This window comes from Crocuta crocuta, unplaced genomic scaffold (genome assembly GCF_008692635.1).
Source record: "Crocuta crocuta isolate KB4526 unplaced genomic scaffold, BGI_CrCroc_1.0 scaffold139, whole genome shotgun sequence".
In the NCBI taxonomy this organism is placed as follows: Eukaryota; Metazoa; Chordata; class Mammalia; order Carnivora; family Hyaenidae; genus Crocuta; species Crocuta crocuta.
In genome coordinates this window covers 6580240-6601095 of record NW_027533258.1, presented here as the reverse complement: position 1 = coordinate 6601095, position 20856 = coordinate 6580240, and the positions used below count along the sequence as shown (strand labels likewise).

At 50.0% G+C, this 20856-nt stretch overlaps 1 protein-coding gene across 1 annotated transcript in view; it reads left to right on the top strand.

The window, feature by feature from the left end:
* Positions 1–20856, top strand: part of DNAH9 (dynein axonemal heavy chain 9) — a gene marked incomplete at its 5' end in the record, with an annotated part of 325490 nt that overhangs the window by 277988 nt on the left and 26646 nt on the right. The window contains 5 exons of the mRNA XM_077746719.1: positions 8466–8593; positions 11381–11608; positions 16036–16227; positions 17373–17564; positions 20663–20833. Of these exons, the coding sequence (XP_077602845.1) occupies positions 8466–8593; positions 11381–11608; positions 16036–16227; positions 17373–17564; positions 20663–20833 (911 nt within the window). The remainder of the gene's footprint in view (positions 1–8465; positions 8594–11380; positions 11609–16035; positions 16228–17372; positions 17565–20662; positions 20834–20856) is intronic.

Sequence of the window (20856 nt, the reverse complement as noted above, 5' to 3'; positions counted from 1 at the left end):
TTGACTTCCCTCTAAGTAAGCTGAGACTTCAGTTTTCCAAGTTGCATCAGCTGTGCCTTACTTTTTTCATAGACAAGGGTGACTATATATTTATTCTACTGTTACCATCATTAATTTTATTCATGGCTAATCTACAAGTTAACCGTAATCTTTGAAAACCAGTGAAGAGTGCTTATGTCATAATTAATAAATACATATTATTCACTGAAGAGGCACGTAAATATGCTAGGATTACATTTCCTTCTTCATGGGTCCAATGTCCTGATCTCTAGGGTCCCTCAAAGAAGAATGTTCTCAGCATGGAGTTTCAAAATCCTACCAAATTTCAGTTTGCTTCATACTTAGATGATGATTTTCTTAGAGAGCTTTTAGTTTGCCCTGGAGTTTCCGAATGTCTTTTCCTTGTTCTCGGAAGAAGAAATAAATGCCCTTCTGGCATTATCACTGATATCTCACACTTCTTATTTATTGTACGAATTGAATAGAATCCACCCTATCTTTCTTGAAAATGTTCTACGTCCTGTTCTAAAATAGATAAGTTACACTTTAGCTTTCTAGGAAAGTCACATCCTGGGACTTATTTTCTTTATATTCTAGTTTCGTGCTATCATTTTTGTATCCTGTGTCTTTTATTTTCAATTTTCACCCCAGTTTTGCTAGCATATGCTATCAGAAAAGAATCATGGGAAGTAAAACTTCATGATCCCTGGGTGTCTAAAAAGGCTTTAATTTTGCCCATTTATCTGTATGGTAGTTTTGCTAAGTGCAAAATGATTTTTACTCAGAATGTGTCCACACTGCTCGATGGTCTTCAAGGAGTCAGTTGTGCTTGGTTGAGGTCATGTGCCAGTAGGATGCTTTTCTATTCCTTGGAAACTTCAGGATCATCTCTCTACCTTCTATTCTGAGATCCCAAGAGCTGTCTTTGGTATAGGTCTTCCATTCATCTGCCCAGCAGTCAGCATGCCGTTTCAAGTGGAAAAGTCAGACTTTTCTCCATCTCTGGAAATCGTGCTCTCTTATTCTTAGTAAGTACCACTACCATTCGCCCAAGTTGATCCTGCCAGAAACATTGGAACCGGCCACTTTAGCACCCCTCTGCCACCCACCACACTTAGACCCATGGATTCTACCTCCTAAATCCATGTCAGATTGGTCTCCTTGTTTCAAGCTTCATTGTTGCCTCCCTGGTCTGAGTCACCATGACCTCACTTGGACTGCCGCAGTGGGCTCCTAACCTGTCCCCATTCTTCACCCCCTGCCTGCAATCTTATGCCAGTCTCTGCAGCCAAGGGCATCTGGCTAATCTCGCATCCGGTTCTCTCACTCTTCTCCTTAAAACTCTCTAGTGGCTTCCCACTGCTCTTAAGGTAAAGTCCAGGACCGCTGTGGATCCTGCGTGGACTGGCCTTTCTGTCAAGCCTTAGATCTTACCTTCCCCCAAGCTCACTCTACTCTCCCCATACAGCTCTTGTAGACCGTAAGCCTTCCTGACCTAGGCATTTTCACAAGAGGTTTCTTTTACCGGAAATACTTTTCCCCAGCAATTCAAGAGTCTACTGCTTACTCATTCTGCAGATATCAGCCTCTCCTGACCTCCCTTCAAGACCGTTGGTTCCCTGCAATACATACATTTACTTCACAGCATTCGATGCACTTCTAATTTAACACTTCTTTAAAATTTTTAACTTCTGCTTGCCTACCTCCTTGTCACTAAGATCCTTCAGGTCAAGGATCATGGCGTCTTGCTTACCATTTTTCAAACCAGTACCTAAGAGCATAACTAGCAGCAGGGCACCTGGGTGGCTCAGTCGGTTGGGTGTCCAACTTCGGCTCAGGTTATGATCTCACAGTTCGTGTGGGTTCGAGCCCCGCATTGGGCTCTGTGCTGACAGCCAGCTCCAGATTCTGTGTCTCCCTCTCTCTCTGACCCTCCCCTGCTCACGCTCTCTCTCTCTCTCTCTCTCAGAAATAAAACAATTAAAAAAAATTTTTTTAAAAAGAGCATAACTAGCAGAGAAAAAGTGCTCTGTCAATACTTGTTGAACAAATGAACAAGTGAATGAACGAATATCACAAGAACTGTGGTCGTAGTTAAGTTATTCCTGATTTTCACCCTTTTATAAAGTCCTGTACTCCTTCTGTCTTCTGGAGGCTTTATTCCTTTCATATTGACAGATACAATTTCCTCATTTGTATTCAAGGTTTTCCTTTATGGAAGCTTTTATATGCCCTGTGGGTGAGCAATTTTCCTACTGTTCTTTACCAGTTGACCTCCGTCTGTTGTATCATGGACTTTGAAGCTTTCTGTCATTTCAGGGAAGCTGACCCTGCCCTGGTCCATATTGGTTGTTTCTGAATACATTAACCCAGCTCTGCCCTTGACTTCGTCTTAACACATTTCCTTATGAGAAGCAATATTGCCATTCATCAACTAGAGATTACTTACACACCTGCGCCCCCTCTGTCTCCTTTTCTTCTTGCCTCCTTCATGGTTTGATTTATTTTCTAATTCGCCAATTTATAATAGATATTCTAGTGGCGGCCATGCTTTTCTGCATCTTGAGTGGATTCAGACTGCTTGACGGGCTCCTGTTCCCAAGTTTGGAATCTACATGACTGACTCACACTTTGCTCTGTCTCCCTGGCCCCAACTTATCAAGCAAACTTACTATCTCTATGCTTGGGCAGAGTCTGTGTATCACACACTTCCCTGTTTTACTTCACTTAGTGTCTTACAGAGCTTGGTGGTATCTTTTCCCATTTTTGAGTTTGTGATGTATGTTCTTACCCCCTTCATTTCTCTATCCCTTTGTTTCAACATGATGTTTCTTTTTCTTTTTCTTTTTTTTTTTTAATGTTTATTTATTTGGGGCTGGAGAGGGGCAGAGAGGGAGAGAGAGAATCCCAAGCAGGCTCCACACTGGCAGCACAGAGCCCAATGTGGGGCTCAACCTCACAAACCATGAGATCATGACTTGAGTCAAAATCAAGACTTGGATGCTTAACTGACTGAGCCACCCAGGTGCCCCTCAACATGGCAGTTCTTAATATTGGAGAGGGTTTTAAAATCTCAGAGTCAGGGGCGCCTGAGTGGCTTCGTTGGTTAAGTATCTGACTTCAGCTCAGGTCATGATCTCACAGTTCGTGAGTTCCAGCCCCACATCAGGCTCTGTGCTCACAGCTCAGAGCCTGGAGCCTGTTTTGGATTCTGTCTCCCTCCCTCCCTCCCTCTCTCTCTCTCTCTCTCTCTCTCTCTCTCTCTCTCTGCCCCTTCCTGCCTCATACTATCTCTCTCTCTCTCAAAAAAAAGACAAAAAAAAAACAACAACAAATGAACATTAAAAAAAATAAAACCTCAGAGTCAAAAGGAAGATTTGTTGCCTCCTCCTCATTTCACCACGCCCCTCATCCCTGACCCAGATGCATAGACCCACAGACCAAGTTCTGTGTAGAATTGAGGAGTTCTCCTGTCCCTAAAGCTCATTCACTGACCCTTGATCAGAAATCTTGCTTTTCTGCCAACTCTGTGGCTCTTAGCCTCCTCCAGGATTTTCCTTCCTCAATCATTTTGAAGGAGGAAGAAAGAGGGAGGGGTTGGGAAGAGGAGGAATTTCCATCTCCTTTTCTTGACCTCTGTTTCAACACAAAACCTGGCACCATCCGCCGCCACCTCTTTCCTTCTCAGATTAATCCTTTAAAGTGCTTTCATGTCACCCCCTTTCTCTTCTCTTTCCCCATCACCTCCTTCCTGAACGAGCCATACTTCCTTATTTGCGCCTTGCCTTTGCTTCTTTTAAAAGCAGTCACCCATTTTTTTCCCCAGTCCTTAGGGCCACTGCAGGATAAAAGTGAAATCTCAGATGCGAAAAGACTTTGAAATGTTAAGAGGACAGTAGCATTGTAAGGCATCATCTGTTCTTTGAGGCAGCTTGGTTCCCTCCTTCCTGAATGGCCTTTGGAGGGCGCCTGGGTGGCTCATTCGGTTGACTGAATGGCCTTTGGAGGCCCAGCTTTGTCCTTGCTCATCCCAATCCAGGACTCCCCTTTCCACCCTGACGCACAGGCATCTTCTCTGGTCTTTCACCTGCCTCTAGCACGGTCTTGCTCAGTCTCCGGCCTCCTTCGTTAAGTTACATGGCTTTAACAAATAATGCAGTTATTTCGGAAACCGTATGTACCACTTTTGCCTTCCTCTGCTCCCTGTTTCTCTTTCCTACGCGCTGGTCAGAACTATGAGCCTGCTTAGATTTTTTTTTTTTTTAATATTTTTATTTATTTCTAGGAGAGAGAGAGAGAGAGTGTGAGCAGGGGAGGGTCAGAGAGAGAGGGAGATACAGACTCTGAAATAGGCTCCAGGCTCTGAGCTGGCAGTCAGCACAGAGCCCGACGCGGGGCTCGAACCCACGAACCGCGAGATCATGACCTGAGCGAAAGTCGGAGCTTAACCGACTAAGCCACCCAGGCGCCCCTAGCCTGCTTAGATTTTTGCAAGCCTGCTCCCTGGTGTGTTCAAAGAAATAGTTTTCAGTTCCGTGTTTCTGCAGCCAGATTATCCACACGTTGCGTACAGCCTCTCTCTCATGGTTCCTGGCCCTATTCTCTTTTCTTTAAATATTTTTTAATGTGTATTTATTTTTGAGAGAGACCGTGCAAGCCGGGGAGGGGCAGAGAGAGAGAGAGAGAGGGAGACACAGAATCCGAGGCAGGCTCCAGGCTCCAGGCTGTCAGCACAGAGCCCGACGTGGGGCTTGAACTCATAAACCGTGAGCTGATGACGTGAGCCAAAGTCAGACGCTTCACCGACTGAACCACCCAGGCACCCCTCTTTTCTTAGTCCACTGGGACTCGGGTAGGTTGGAGCAAGTACAGTTTTAGCAAACAGCTTCAAGATTGGCGAAATATTAGTTTTTGGGTGGAGAGAGACTCATTTGCTCATGTGCCAGGGAGCGGGGGAGTGATGATATAAGAAGAGATGGGATTTAGGGAACATAGGAAGACGCCTCCCCCAGTGAGATGGGAATGTGCAGGGATGTGGGTAAAATGGCAGGAAACCGAAGGAGTCCCCACCACATGGCGTGTGTTTCCCCTGGAATGTAGAGAGCGCCGCAAGCGAAGTAGAGTGGGGCCTCCTAGGAATTTTAAAGGAAGAAGGGAAGGGGGTACCACAGCCAACTTCTGGGCATGTGGCAGAATTGCCAAACAGCATCGAGGTGAGAATCATGAAGTTGGGGTGCCCCTCATTCACCAAGTGTAGCCCCTGTCTCTCTCGTTAATTCATCCAGGATTGAGAACTTAGCGAAAGTTGGGTGACGCAGGAAGTCGAAGGGGCGGCAGAGTTGAGGATTTTGTAAGATCATCCTTCCAATTAAGGATTATTGAGTCCATATTAAAATAAGAGGGAACATGGGGTCCTGGGAGGCTCAGTCAGTTGAGTGTCCAACTTCAGCTCAGGTCATGATCTCACGATTGGTGAGTTCGAGCCCCGCGTCGGGCTCTGTGCTGACAGCTCGGAGCCTGGAGCCTGCTTCGGATTCTGTGTCTCCCTCCCTCTCTCTCTCTGCCCCTCCCCTGCTTGCTCGCTCTCTCTTTCTCTCTCTCTCTCTCTCTTTCAAAAATGAATAAACATTAAAAAAAATAGTAAGAGGGAAGTAAATGTGAAGATTAGGAAGAAAAAAAGAGGAGCCAATGGACTGGACATTTCTGAAGTAGAATACCATGTGGGAAGAGAGAAACAGCAAACAGGGGAGAAAGTAGAAAGTGATCGGAGTGGACGTGAATGAGTGACGTCTCAGACACAGGGCAGTTCTCAGTGACAGTGGAGTCCTGGGCGCAGCCACGGGCGTGTGTAACAGCAGTGGAATGCAATTAAGTTCTTTGAAGAGAAGGAAGCATGAGACTGCATGTTGGCTGAGTCGTTTGTACTGACACTGAGGTTTACCGGGATGGTGATGAAATGGGACGTATGGAGGATTCTGGACTGAGTTCCAAAGCCCCTAATAAAAGCGAATCCCACTGGGAGGTTGGTGGAAGGCAGAGAACATAGAAGTTAGTAGATAATATAGTCAGATGGCACATGCTTTAAAAGGAAAAGGGATTTTTTTAATGCCTTTTTTATTTATTTCTGAGAGAAAGAGAGAGACAGCATGAGCAGGGGAGGGTCAGAGAGAGAGAGAGGGAGACACAGAATCTGAAGCAGCTCCAGGCGCTGAGCTGTCAGTGCAGAGCCCGACGCGGGGCTCGAACCCACGAACTGTGAGATCATGACCTGAGCCGAAGTCGAACGCTTAACCGACTGAGACCCCCAGGCGCCCCGGAAAAGGGATTTTTAAATCTGAGGACGGGAAGAAACAGCCTGCTGGGAGCAAAAGAAGGCTAGAAAAACATTCCCCTTCCTCCCAGCCCCACAGGCAGGTGGAGCCAAAGAGAGGGCCACAGTTTACTGTCCTCAAAGTTGGGAGGTAAGAGAAGGACCCTGCAGAGATGTGACAGGAGGCTTACAATGCCATTCTGAGTGACACTGCCCGCTGGCGAATGGGAAGGAAGATCAGACAAGGAAAGGTGCGTTAAAGGTAGCGGGGGAGGGGGGTACGACGGCGGAGCCATAGCACAAACAGTATGAAGGTGGAAACCCAAGAAGACATGACCGTGGAAGGTGAGAGGGGCCCGACGATGCCCCACGGGGGTGTTTGAAGAGCCTCACGGTCGCAAATGGAGGGACCTGTGAGGTCGCCTCCTCGGCCCCTCTGGCAGATGCCATGGCTGAGCATTCAGTCCTTGTGAATCCCGTCCGCGTGTCCCCTTCTGAACACCCCCACGTCAGCCTTGCCATCCAGCCTGGACTCATGCAAGCCGGGCATGGCCCGTGCACGCTGGACTTGGCCTTCACAGCCCATGGTTCACCCACTGATCTCTGGTGAGCACCCCTCTTCTCCCACCGCTCGCTAACAAAGAAAACAAATAGGCTCTTTTGTGAGTAGGAACCCGTGTGAGCCTTGCTAATAATCCCGGCACCTTTTAGCCTGGTATTTTCTCTGGAAGAAGTTGTTTCTAATGCTGGTTCTAAAGCTGACATCACATCTATTGCCGGCAAGGATTTATAGAGTTTAATAAGGGTGTTTCTTGGGTTCATCTCAATTGAATCTATCATAACTCACTACCGAAAAAGTCATCTACTTGCTTTCTCTTACACAGTCGCAAAGGAGATTCTGTACCTTTTTTTTTTTTTTTTTTTTTTTTTAAGTATTTTAAAGAAATATCCAGTCCTGAGGGGCCTGGGTGGCTTAGTCGGTTAAGCGTCCAACTTTCGCTTAGGTCATGATCTCGCGGTTCGTGGGTTCGAGCCCTGCGTCGGGCTCTGTGCTAACTGCCAGCTCAGAGCCTGGAGCCTGTTTCAGTCTGTGACTCCCTCTCTCTCTGACCCTCCCCTGCTCACGATGTCTCTCTCTCTCTCTCCTAGAAATTAAAAAAAAAAAAAATTAAGAAATATCTAGTCCTGACAGTTGGCTTTACATATTCTTGCACTAGTAGCGAGTTGCATCTTCAATTTCAGTTCCCCGGAAACAAAATATTGAAGGACATATTTTTATCCTTTCTCTGTTTTAAATGCCTTCTGTTTTCTCTCATGCACTTTATCTTCCTGGAAAGAAATTCCTTCACTCTGGTGACCCTCTGTCTAAAGAATCCTTATGTAATTTCTCTAAATGTTGTCCTGGGCTGACGGCGAACAGCCAGGCACAATCAGCCCTCCACATACCAGGGTTGGTCTCTTTGTGAGAGGTTTCTCCTGAGCCTGCACCACGCCCAGGGAGGTGGTCGTGACATCTGTGTTGTTGTATCGCGGCTCCCTTGCCCATCCCCAGTCCCGGCCGCCCTTCTCGGGATGCGGGATGTTTACGCCTTCACGGCGAAGCCCCTTCTGGCATTGCCTCCCGCTTCTCTCTGTTCTCAGACATGCAGAAGGATGAGATCAAATACTTCTACGTGCTGGGGAAGTCAGAGGAGGAGGCTAATATGGGGGAACCTACGGGAAGGCGGAGCTACCTGAGTCCTGCCTCTACTTAAGGGAGGCCACACCTCCCGCTGGAGCTGGATGGGGGAATATATATTCAGAGGGGGAAGCCAGTCAGAGGAGGCCACACCCATCTGCTGGGTCGCCTGGGAGCCCTCTCGGCCTCTAGGGTAGCAGACCAATGCGTGGGCTCTAGACGATGGTGCCCGGGAGGCCATCAGCAGTGCTGCCCGTCCTTGGGGACTATGTCGAAGTCTCTGCTTCCTTCTTTCTGGGGACAGAAAGCTGGGAGATGTACCCACCACCTCCCAACACACTCCTTCTAGGAAGAGGGCTAGCGTGTGAGGCTCGAGGCTCAGACACGCCTGTGTTTGGGGAGTGTTCCTCGTGAACCTCTGACACCACAGATCCTAGGCCCCGAGCGATTCTAAGGACAGCTCCATGCCTCTTTCAGGTAAAAAGCTCGGGTACACCTTCAACAACCGGAACTTTCACAACGTGTCCTTGGGGCAAGGACAGGAGGTAGTGGCTGAGGCTGCGCTGGACCTGGCTGCCAAGAAAGGTCACTGGGTTATTTTGCAGGTATGCCCCCTCTGCCCCGATGGGGGTCTTTCTTGACCCCGTGGCTGTCTGGGGTCCGCACATGACGATCTCTGGGCTCCTCATCCTCGCTGCCCCTCTCCCCTGCCTTTCCTTCCTCACCCTTGCCCGTCTCACCGCCCGATCGTCTCTCCTTCCCTCTTACGTTGTCCTGCGCTCCCCACTCCTCTCCGTGACTCCTTGTCCCTCGCCTCTCACACCCCCTGCCACTCTCTCTAGTTTATTTTTTTTGATGTTTCTTTATTTTTGAGAGCGAGAGACAGAGCATGAGCAGGGGAGGGGCAGAGAGAGAGGCACACACAACCCAAAGCAGGCTCCAGGCTCTGAGCTGTCAGCACAGATCCCGATGTGGGGCTCGAACCCACGAACCGGGAGATCATGATCTGAGCGGAAGTCAGACACTCAATGGACTGAGCCCCCCAGGCGCCCCTACTCTCTCTAGCTTAAATAGTTCTACTCACATTCCTGTTTGGTGCCTGCTCAGGGAGTAGGTGCCTTCCCACGTGTATCAGAAAGACATGAGAGCAGCCCTTCTTCCGTGGCGGCCTGACCCCTTATCCCTGTTTTATGCTGCTTGCAGGGGGAGCTGGGGCCGGGGCAGATTAAGTAGCTCAGGTCCCCTTTCTCCTAAACAGCCCACAGCCGCCTCTGCTGGAGTGCTCTGACCGTGTGGTGACTTATTTTACAAGTGCGTCCTTCACCACATTTCCTTGAGGAGAAATCTCCTCCCTCACCTCTCCGCACCCAGCACACCCCCACGATCATAGTAAACGCTCAACAAAAGCCTGTTGGGTGAAAGAATCAATGAAGAAATCAATGCGAGGAAAAATAAAACAGGAAAGGTCACCCCCTCCCCCCACCGTCCGGCCCTGGCTTTGATTACCTAGAACTTCCTCTGTCCCTCTGATCACTCACTGCACCGCATCTGGCTACTCAGTCTTCATGCTTCATTTTCCTGTTATTCTTACAAAGCCTCGTAGCCGAGGGACCTTGCCATTCCCTGGGACTCATTTTCCAGAAACCCAGGAGGAAAAATGATAACAGCTGGGCATCTTGCCTCCTCCCTCGCGGGTCAGCACGGTGCTGGGGAAGTGTGACCGCCCCAGGTATCTCGGGCTCCTGGACCCATCCTGGGCCCTTGTCATTCGGGGACTAGCCGCTGGTGGCCCAGCACTCCCACACCTGCTGATGTGCTTTCCCAGAGCTCTCCCAGATCGAATTCGGGAACTGCAATTCCTTTTTTTTCTTTTTAATTTTTTTTAATGTTTTATTTATTTCTGAGAGAGAGAGAGAGAGAGAGAAACAGAATGAGCAGGTGAGGGTCAGAGAGAGAGGAAGATACAGAATCTGAAACAGGCTCCAGGCTCTGAGCTGTCAGCACAGAGCCTGATGCGGGGCTCAAACCCATGAACTGTGAGATCATGACCTGAGCCGAAGTCGGACATGGCTCAGTCGGAACCAACTGAGCCACCCAGGCGCCCCAGAACTGGAATTCCTACAGGAAGAACGGACCACTCGCTTGTGGGTCGCTGGCCCCCGCCTGGCCAGCAGAGCCCCAGCTTTCCAGGCAGCCCGCTGAGGGCTTAGCTCCCACAGAGTGATTAGAAATGAATTCTCTAACCAGTTTTCACTTCAACCGCCCTTTCATATCCATTACCTTTACCTTCAGTTCCTTCCAGCAACTCTGGGACACAAGCGTGGCCGATATTATTATTTCCCTCTTTCATAGAGGAGAAGGCGGCACTCAGAGGCCAGATTGCCGCGTCCAAGTTGGTGCTCAGTGCTGATCTGTGTATTTAAGGCTCTGGGAGCAGGCTTCCTCAAATATTTACTGAGGCGCTTTTATCTGTCCATCACAATGAAACACACTGCAGCGAAGCCAAGCAGCTATCCTTTCTGGAGCGGAAGGCTCATTCTGCAAAGTAGCTCAAGAAATAACTGTAGGTTTAGACAGAGAGACAGACAGACAGATAGGAATCACATGGCGTGGGGCAGAAGAACTCAAAGACCAGACAGAAGAGCTTGCGCTTGGAGCAAGAAGCCTTCCCAGGATGTGAGCGGCAACATCACCGTGTGTTTTAGAAAGATAAACTGGGCAACAGTTAGCGGAATGGTTTGGAGAGAGGGAGAAGGGATTCCGGAAAGCAGGCTAGAAGATGTAGACATCAGTGCTTTTCAGATTTTAACACGCACGCAAATCACCGCAGGTCTTACTAAAATGCACTGGTTCAGGAAGTCTGGGTTGGGCCAAAGAGTGTCCGTCCCTAACTAGCTCCCAGGAAATGCCAACGTTGCTGGTCCACGGGCCCCGCTTTTGTGTCCCAAGGGTTCACGTATTCCGGGTGTCAGGTGTGGGGATCTGGATTTGGGAGCATGTGAACCATGTGTCTGACTCGTTAAGTGTGGCCTGACCGCCAGCTCCTTCAGCGTCACGCAGAATTTGTTAGAAGTGCAGGTTCTCAGGCCCCGCCTAGACCACCTGAATCAGATACTCGGGGTTGGGGCCCAAGAATGTTTGTTTTAAGAAGCCCTCACGGCAGGGGGAGTTCCTATGCATAGTCCAGTTTGAGAACAATGTGCTAAAGAGACTTGGGATATCAAGAGATAGGCTTCAATTCCAAGATACTGGCAGGTCCCATTGCTGGGAAGCCCAAGATGCCTGCTGCAGGGAGCTATATTTGAAGGCCAGGGCCTTCCTGAAACTGTTTGCTGCTGACAAAACTAAGCAGATGCCTGAAATGGGTGGGGGGGGGCCTTCTTTCCCACTAGAACATCCACCTGGTGGCCAAGTGGCTGAGCGCGTTGGAGAAGAAGCTGGAAGAGCATGCTGAGAACAGCCACCCGGAGTTCAGGGTCTTCATCAGTGCGGAGCCGGCACCCTCCCCCGAGGGCCACATCATCCCCCAGGGCATCCTGGAAAACTCCATTAAGATCACCAACGAGCCTCCCACAGGCATGCACGCCAACCTACACAAGGCCCTGGACAATTTCACTCAGGTACAGCCCGGGCAGGGAGGGGAGAAGAGCGCCCCCCCCCACACACCCCCCGAAGAGCTGATTCAACTGGGTTATTAGAACATGCAACTTTCGGGGGTTGGTTGGGGGGGCGAAGGGGCCACTGGGCTCAGAGCAGTGCCCTGTGTGGGCAAAACGTGTTCCCTTTGTGACCGACCTCTTCCCAGTGTCCACGGAGTGCAGCCCAGCTCTCAGTTTTCCTGAGCTTAGGGTCTGCTTTCTTTGGCAAGTGGCACCGGGGACTTCTCCGCAAGTCTACGTGCTAACTAAATATTCCAAGGTGGACAGGGGCAGGTTGCTGGAAATCTAAATGATGTGACACACTGGTCATGCACTGTCTTCAAGCAGGGGGTGGACACTCATGTTCACGTGATTACAGTTGGCATCTGCATGCATCTCGAGTGTCAAGGCCTCAAACAATCCAGGTTTCAGATGCAGGGGGTCGTAATCATATGTTAGGCTCCTAACGCGTGGCCCCCAGGGCGGCAGCAGAGCCTGGGGAACTTGGTAGAAATGCCGATTCTCAGGTTCTACCCTAGACCTGGGGAATCAGAAACTCTGGGGAGGGGCCCAGGAATCTGCGTTCTAACAAGCCTTCCAGAAGATTCCATTGTGTAGTCCACTTTGAGGACACTGCTACAGTGAAACTGGGAAGGGCAGGGCATCAGGCTCAGATGTAGGCTACTACTTACTGGAAGGTCCATTACTGGGAATCCAAGACTCGAGTTGTGAAAGCCAAAGACAGGACCATGGGTACCTGACTCCGTGTGTGAAGAAGCACTTGTCAAATCTGTAGCTCATGCTTTTTTCATCTTCTCCAGAAGGCAGCCTTTCTGGTAGCTTCTCCCTAGGGGAGTTCCACCTTCCTGGGGAGGGGAATACACGAAGGTGTGCGGGCCAGGAGTTTGGGGGCCACGGGGCCACCTTAACGTCCATCTGCACACCAGGCCTCGGTGGATTCCAAAGGGAGGGTTCTAGATCAGTTCTCTCTTAGATCCTCTGTGTCTCTGGCTTCACAGAGCCCCTGCTCCAACTCAACACAAGCCCCAGATGGGTCATCTAGGATCCCTGAAATGGGCCATCCCACAGGACACCTGAGGTCACTAACCCAACATAAACTACGAGGACTAGGGGCCTCTTAGGGCCTGGTTTAACTTAGACTAACATGAAGGGGTTTTGTTCTTATTTTTAAATTTTTATTTATTAAGTTTGAGAGTGGGGAGAGAAGAGGCAGAGTGAGAGGGGGAGGGAGGGAGGGAGAGAGAGAGAGAGTCCCAAGCAGGCTCCGTACCGTCAGCGCAGAGCCTGACGCAGGGATCAAACTCGCATGACCTGAGCCAAAAGTCGGACACTCAGCTGACTGAGCCACCCAGGTGCCCTAACTTGAATGATTTTTTTTTTTTTTTTTTTTACTGAGTGCATGATACCCTTTGTAATATGAGGATCAAGCAGTCCCACTTGGAGAGGAAAAAGCTTCAGAGAAGGAGAAGCAAAACATATCCAGCCTCGTTTTTCACTCCCTTCCTGTCTCAACTCCCAAACCCACTCATAATCTGGAACCAGGAGTCGGGGGACATGGCCAGGAGATTCAGGCTCTTTTCGTTAAGAAACACCCACCCAGTGCAACATGAAGTAAAATTGGTTGCTCTCTTGGGCTTTCTTGCCTTTCTTTTTAGATTTTTTTCCAAAATAAAAAAGTAAGATAAAATAGAATAGAATAAAGTAGCAAAATGATAAAGTAAAATAAAATAAAGCAAAATAAAATATATAAATAAAGTAAAATAAAGCAAAATGATAAAGTAAAATAATACATTTTTCTTCCTAAATGGGCCTTGACCAAACCCCTAGGTACTCTGTACCAGAGGTCAGAACTTCTAAATTTTCTACATGCTATCCTCCACGTCAGGAAAATACACATCCCTGACTTTGAAATCTGTAGCCTTCTTTCCCCGGGAGGCAATAGCTCATTCCAAGCAGAAACATTTCTGCCCAGAAAAGACACTGGGCGGCCCAACGAGGTGAACATACATGATGCCACAGAGCTGTGTATGCCTCAAAATGGTGCAGGTGATGGATTTTATGGTGTGTATTCTACCGGGAATTTTTTTAAAATTAATAACTGAAAAGAAAAAGTCACTGGGATGCAGTTAGTGAGCTCCATCGACAGGCACAGTATGTCAGCTCTTTGGCATTGAGGGTCTCGGGCAGATCCAGGGAGAAAGGCCATAGTTTCCCCCCATGCCCTATCTCCTAATAATTATACAAGATTATCCCTCAGTAGGATTATTATCGTCCCACAGCCGCCTCATGGCTTCATCTTCTCAGCCTCCCATGGACCCTTGTTCTCGGATCTTCTCCCTGCAAACGCCATGTCCAGCCTTGGTTATGAGGCCATTGGGAAGTAACTCCCAAGGGATGCTGGTAACTCCAAGGGAATGGCTATTCTTGTCCCCACCAAGGTGGGTTTTCGGCCATCAAGATCCATCTTCAGTAACTCATTCTGAGAGAGAGAGAGAGATTTCTGGGTATATTCACTGCTCACGAGTGTCTTAATTCCTCATTCTGCTTTCACGGGTGCCCTGAAGCCAAGGCCCCGGTGAACACCCCCTATAATTCACTCTGTTTCTTCAAGCCCTATTTTAACCATTTAGGAGACAAGCTGCAGAACAGACATTTTTTTTTAATATTTTTATTTCTAGGAGAGAGAGAGAGAGACAGTGTGAGCAGGGGAGGGTCAGAGAGAGAGGGAGACACAGACTCTGAAATAGGCTCCAGGCTCTGAGCTGGCAGTCAGCACAGAGCCCGACGCGGGGCTCAAACCCACGAACCGCGAGATCATGACCTAAGCGAAAGTCGGACGTTTAACCGACTAAGCCACCCAGGCGCCCCAGAACAGACCTCTTTTTATTGCTGCTGGCCATGCTGTTCGGGGACGGTTATTTTATCCCGATGTTGTCCGAGTGTGCCAGTGTCGGCGAGTTCCAGCATTTTAACGTATGACCCCCTGGGTTTGTGCTTCGAGGCATTTTTCATCAGGACCCAATTTCTTCAAATGTGTCAAAAATAACGAAGGAGGCATCCTACGTACACAAGTAGGGAACAGCTCCGTCCAGAAAGCGGTTAAGTTCTTGTTCGCACGAGGCAGCGACTTTATCCTCTGTGCCGCATCTGACCGTTCACATCCATGGCTTTGTGCCAAATGTGTACCCAGCAGAGGCACCAGCGGACCCTCACATATCCAGAGAGGGACTGAGACTGCCCTGGGTTCATCGTGGAAAACTCAGACCTCCCGGCAGCCTTAACTGGCCCTGGCTCCTTCGCTTCTCTTGCTCACGTGGGCAAAGTCTGAGGACCAGTTCTTAGAAGAAACGCCAGGACTCAACCCAGTGCAATTTGGGGGAGCTTTGAAAGCGCCTCTCCTGGGCTCTGCCTGCAATATCTTGCTCTTTCCCGATCAAACAGGGTCTCAGAGGAAATTATTGTTACTTCCAAAGGATCTAAGAATTCTTATCCTGCCATCTCTTCAAATGGTACGCTCTCGCCTTCCGCCGTCACCGCCATCCCCCCGGAAATGCGCCGAGCATGACCCCAACGCCCATCGGTCTCTTGCTTTTCATTTCTTCCTTCTGTCCCTTCTTTCATCCCCTCCTCGTGAGCCACGTCTTTCCTCCGGGCCGTATGCTTTGCAGCCAGGACCCCTCTGCGCCCTTGTTTCTCCAGCCGCGTGGCCGGTCCCTCTGCCCAGGTTTACGGTGACGCCACAGCACTCCTCTGGTTCTCTCGTGGCTCTGCTTCCCATCCTATCCCTCCCTCAGCAGCAACCGCAAAACCCCAGGCAGCGATCACACCCATGACGATCCGGTGATGGGCAAGCAAGGCGTGACAAGTGGGGCACCTGGCCAGCTCGTTTGGGAGAGCCTGCAACTCGAGATCTCGGGTCTTGAGTTCAAGCCCCACGTTGGGTGCTGGCATTAAATAAATAGAATTTTTTTTTTTTTAAAAAAAAAGGCAAAGCATAGCAGGAAGGGGAGAAATCCGAGATGATGCTGTAGGAGCCCCCACCCACACCCCAGTACAAAGTGACACTCGTAAGACCCACACGACTCTCAGGACCCCCCACCCTGTCTCCCGTTAGCTAGGCTTGGCCTGTCCGTGGCTGCAAACGTTAACTGTAAGCCTAACCCTGTGATCGCCTGAACCCGAACCTTAACTCAGATTCTAAACTGGAACCCAACCCCTCTGCAAGGTCCCCTGGAACCCCGAGCCCCGAACCCACAACGCCATCTGCAGTCCTTCTGTGGCTCAAAAACCTAACGAGGACATACGGTGACCCTATCCAGCGCGGCTTCCGGCCGCCATAACCCACACGCTGGTCTGTGCTCACGCTGGAGGCAACACTCTCCTTTCAGGACACGCTGGAGATGTGTTCCCGCGAGACGGAGTTCAAGAGCATTCTCTTCGCTCTTTGCTACTTTCACGGGGTGGTGGCAGAGAGAAGAAAGTTTGGGCCACAGGGATGGAATCGCTCCTACCCGTTCAACACTGGGGACCTCACCATGTCTGTGAACGTGCTCTACAACTTCCTGGAGGCCAACGCAAAGGTAAAGTTCCCGGCCAGCGCGGGGGGAGGCGGGGAGGGCCATCTCTGAGAAAGATGATGTCCCATCACAGGGAAATGGGGCGCACACTGGAGATGGGCTACACCCTCTGGGCTGGGAGGAAGGGCCAGCCCAGGACCAAGGCGAGGCCAAGAAGACCATCATGTGAAGATAGCGCCAAGAATGCTCGGGCAACCAAACCCAGTGACTCACGCCTGGTGTGAGTCTTTGTCCCAGGGCTCACCAGACCACCCTGTGCACCTGCAGCATTGAGGGGCATTGTGGACTGGCAGAGGAGACCCCACGCTCACCTGGTACAGGTTCCCAGTTTCATCAGCCAAGACACATCACTTCTCTTGGGGCGCACACTTCCTCACAGGGGGATGGTCTTCCCAAAGTTGAAGCCAAATGCTTCCGACACCGCATCTCCCTCTTTCTCCGTCAGCTACATCCATTTCACAGAAAACTTACACAAACAACCCATGCTCTTCCACTTAAGGGAATGTGTAGACCATCAAGGCTCTTCTAGTTCATGGACCAAACATAGCATCAGCAAGGCCGCCTCCCCTTCCTGGGGGGGCAAATGAATCAGGCCCAGAAACCCTAAGCTATTCCTCTACCTCCAGCTCCAGGGTCCGGGGAAGCTTGTTCCCATAACACCTGGCTTTCCCTAAGTGGTTTCCTGCCCAGCTCCAATATCTTGACGTTGCATGCTCTGTTTCATTCACTTTGAGCTTTGGAAGGAGACCATAAATTAATATGCTAAGTAATGGCAGGAAATTAGACAAGTACCCTGGTCCTTACTTTACTCCATTTGACATTTGCGTATTTAAAGGACTCCTAGGTAAAGCCTGACTTCATTGCCACAGTTAATGACGGTGGAAGACGGAAGGCATATATGCAAAGGGGTTGGCACCTTGCCCCCCTTGCCCATGGACGGAACGTCTCAAGCATTTAACGAGCTCCCAAGCATGGGAGCTAGGGGTATGCAGGGTGCTGGGGTGACTCTGACTGGGTGCTAGGGGTATGCAGGTGAAGAAAGCATTGCTCCTAATCTTGAGAGGCATCCCGTCTCGTGACTTACCCTCTGCCCACACATCAGGGCGGCCCCAATGTCTGTGCGGAGGTCTTTCTTCCCCGTGTCTCAGGTCCCGTACGATGATTTGCGCTACCTCTTCGGCGAGATCATGTATGGAGGGCACATCACAGATGACTGGGACCGGAGACTCTGCAAGACCTATCTGGAGGAATTCATCAGACCAGAAATGCTGGAAGGGGGGCTGTGTCTGGCGCCCGGGTTCCGTCTCCCGGGCAACCTGGACTATATTGGTTACCATCAGGTAAGGCTCTGCTCATACGGGACCTGGGTCTTCTTCAAGTCTGTCCTAAAGGACCAGGGTGGTCACCCAGGGCCAGGGAGGAATGACCTATAGAACAGAGCTCAGGGGCTCCTGGAACGCTCACTTGGTTAAGCGTCCAGCTTCAGCTCAGGTCATGATCTCGTGGTGTGTACATTTGAGCCCCTCCCCCCACCCCCGTCGGGCTCTGTGCTGACGGCTCAGAGCCCAGAGCCTGCTTCCAGTTCTGCATCGACTTCTCTGTCAGCCCCCAACCCCTGCTCACAGTCTGCCTCTATCCTTCAATCAATCAATCAATCAATCAATCAATAAACATCCAAAAAAAATTGTAATAAAAAAAAGAACAGAGCTCATACAGAGCGTGGTTCTCAGCCCCAGGTCTGCCCTGTTCGATCTGAGAGCTGTAGGATGCCTAGCCTCAAATTGGTGATACAATTGGGCTTTTGGAGATCTTTTCTATTCTTGATGTTTGGTTCAATAATTCTATTTGTTGCTCTTTTTTCCACAAAGAACATCTGGGGATTTCATTAGATTGCTTTCATCCAAGATATTGACAAAGCCATTAAGAACAAAAGTCCAGGTTAAGATCTTAGCCAACTTTGGGTAAAGTTTGTTAGTGATTCTAGATATCTTCAGAGGGACACGAGCTTGTGGGCAGATCACCTACCCCTCCTGTTCTCTGCAGGCCTCTGTGAACACAGACACACATGCCCATGTGTGCATACACACATTCCCAGGAAGCTCTTCTGAGTTCTCATTTCACTGTGACCACAGCTATTTTTTGTTTTTAATGTTTACGTATCATTGAGAGACAGAAAGACAGAGCATGAGCAGCGGAGAGGCGGGGAGACTTAGAATCTGAAGCAGGCTCCAGGCTCTGAGCTGTCAGCACAGAGTCCGACGCAGGGCTTGAACTCACAAACTGTGAGATCATGACCTGAGCTGAAGTCGGACGCTCAACCAAATGAGCCACCCAGGCGCCCCCCACAGCTATTTTTAAATTTTTGTTTAATGTTTTATTTATTTCTGAGAGAGAGACAGCATGAGCAAGGGAGGGTCAGAGAAAGAGGGAGACACAGAATCTGAAACAGGCTCCAGGCTCTGAGCTGTCAGCACAGAGCCCAGTGCGGGGCTCGAATCCACGACCTGTGACATCATGACCTGAGCCGAAGTCGGACGCTTAACCGACTGAGCCACCCAGGTGCCCCCCTCAAAGCTATTTTTAAAGGGCTCGTCTTTGTCCATTTAGCCTGCCATGGAAGATAGATTAAAAGATAATTTTTTAAAAATCTTTGCTGCTTGAAATTGAACATGCCTAAAATAACTTTGAATACCAAATATAAAGGAAATACCAGTCGAGATGGTAACGACAAACTTAAAAAATACTTTTCTTTGAACTCATAAAATTTAAAAAGGTAAGGTGTCGGAGTCATTCAGTCCAGAAAACTTGGACCTATGAAAAGAAATTTAAAACACTAAGACTTTTTAAAGAAAATAAGAGGAATATGGGGTGGGTGGGGGGATGGGCATTAGAGAGGGCACTTATCAGAGTGAGTACTGGGTGTCGTATGTAAGAGTTGAATCACTGGGTTCTTGTCCTGAAGCCAAGACTACACTTTATGTTAACTAACTTGACTTTAAATTTAAAAAAAAAAGGAATATTTTTAAACTACTTGACCAAAAAAGGCTTCAGGGCTTTAGGCAAGAAATTTGTGCAAGAGCACCCCCTAGCGTCCACGGGGCAGTTCAGCAAGAGGCTGGAGCCAGAAATGGGCAAAACCAGAGTGGTTTGCACACTTCAAAACAAATGAGGAAGATTTTCTTTACACCTCTCTTTTTTTGGATGTTTATTTTTGAGAGAGAGAGAGAGAGAGAGAGAGAGTGAGTCTGGGAGCNCTTTACACCTCTCTTTTTTTGGATGTTTATTTTTGAGAGAGAGAGAGAGAGAGAGAGAGAGTGTGAGTCTGGGAGCGTCAAAGAGGGAGACATAGAATCTGAAGCAGGCTCCAGGCTCTGAGCTGGCTGTCAGCACAGAACCCGATGTGGGGCTCGAACCCACAGACCGTGAGATCATGAGCTGAGCTGAAGTCAGACGCTCAACCGACTGAGCCACCGAGGCGCCCCTTTCCATCTCTCTTTAATCTGCCAGTTAAGGGATGGAGTGTCCCAGGGGCTGGAAGAAATAGAAAAATAAACACACAAGTTTGCCTTTAAGGAATGAGCAATCTTTCACTTAGACTAGAGAATGCTCCACCAAGAAATCATCAAAATCAAATTAGGAACCACCCTCGAGGGGCACTTTCTGACTGCATAGTGGAAAGAACTAGAAGAAGGACCCCTCAAAACATTCGGAGAGGAAAGTGAGCCTTCCAAGCTGGAGATGGCCATTGCGGGGCCCAGCCTAACCGACCACAGGGATGCGCTGTTTGGATGGCACAATTTAAAAAAATTTTTGATTCGAGTAATTTTGCCAGAGGCAGTAATTCCCCGGTTATCAGCAAAACTCGATCACACATTTCTTTTGCATCTGTGGTTCCACGTTTGCATTTAGGTCTGTCGTCTCTGATTTAGATCCATGGAGCGGGGAGAGGAGGAGTTTAAGGGCAAGGGGGGTCGGGATCCTGGGAGGGCTTGAGCGGAATGCCAGGAAGGGATCAGCATTTCCGAAGGACCCTGAGAAGTCCTCGTGTGCGCAGGGACAGGTGTAGACCACGGAGCAGGCTAGGCTCGAGACACATAAAGTCCTCCAAGCCTCCTGAAAAGGAGCGTGGACCCCTGGGCGTGGAAGTTCTGGAACACCGGCCTGGCACGCAGACCCAGATGGTGTCAGGGCGAGGCCGGCCGGGGATGTGCGCCAGCGGGCGGAGCGCGCGCCCGGGGCGCAGGGGCTGGCGAGAGGGCGGAGTTGGCGAGAGGGCGCGGGGGCGCGCNGGGGCCCAGGGCTTGGGGAGGGGGCGTGGGGGTGTGCGCCGGGGCGCAGGGATGGGCGCGGGGGCGCGTCAGGCCCGCTGCGTCCCCCAGAGCGGGAGGCGTGAGACCCGGGTCGCCTGCGGTCGCGTGAGCGTGCCCCTGACTTGCAGTACGTAGATGCCGAGCTGCCCGCGGAGTCGCCCTACCTGTACGGCCTGCACCCCAACGCCGAGATCGGCTTCCTGACGCAGACCTCGGAGAAGCTCTTCCGCACGGTGCTGGAGCTGCGGCCGCGGGACGGCCACGCCGGGGACGGAGCAGGGGCCTCGAGGGAAGAGAAGGTGCGTGGAGGGGGGACTCAAGT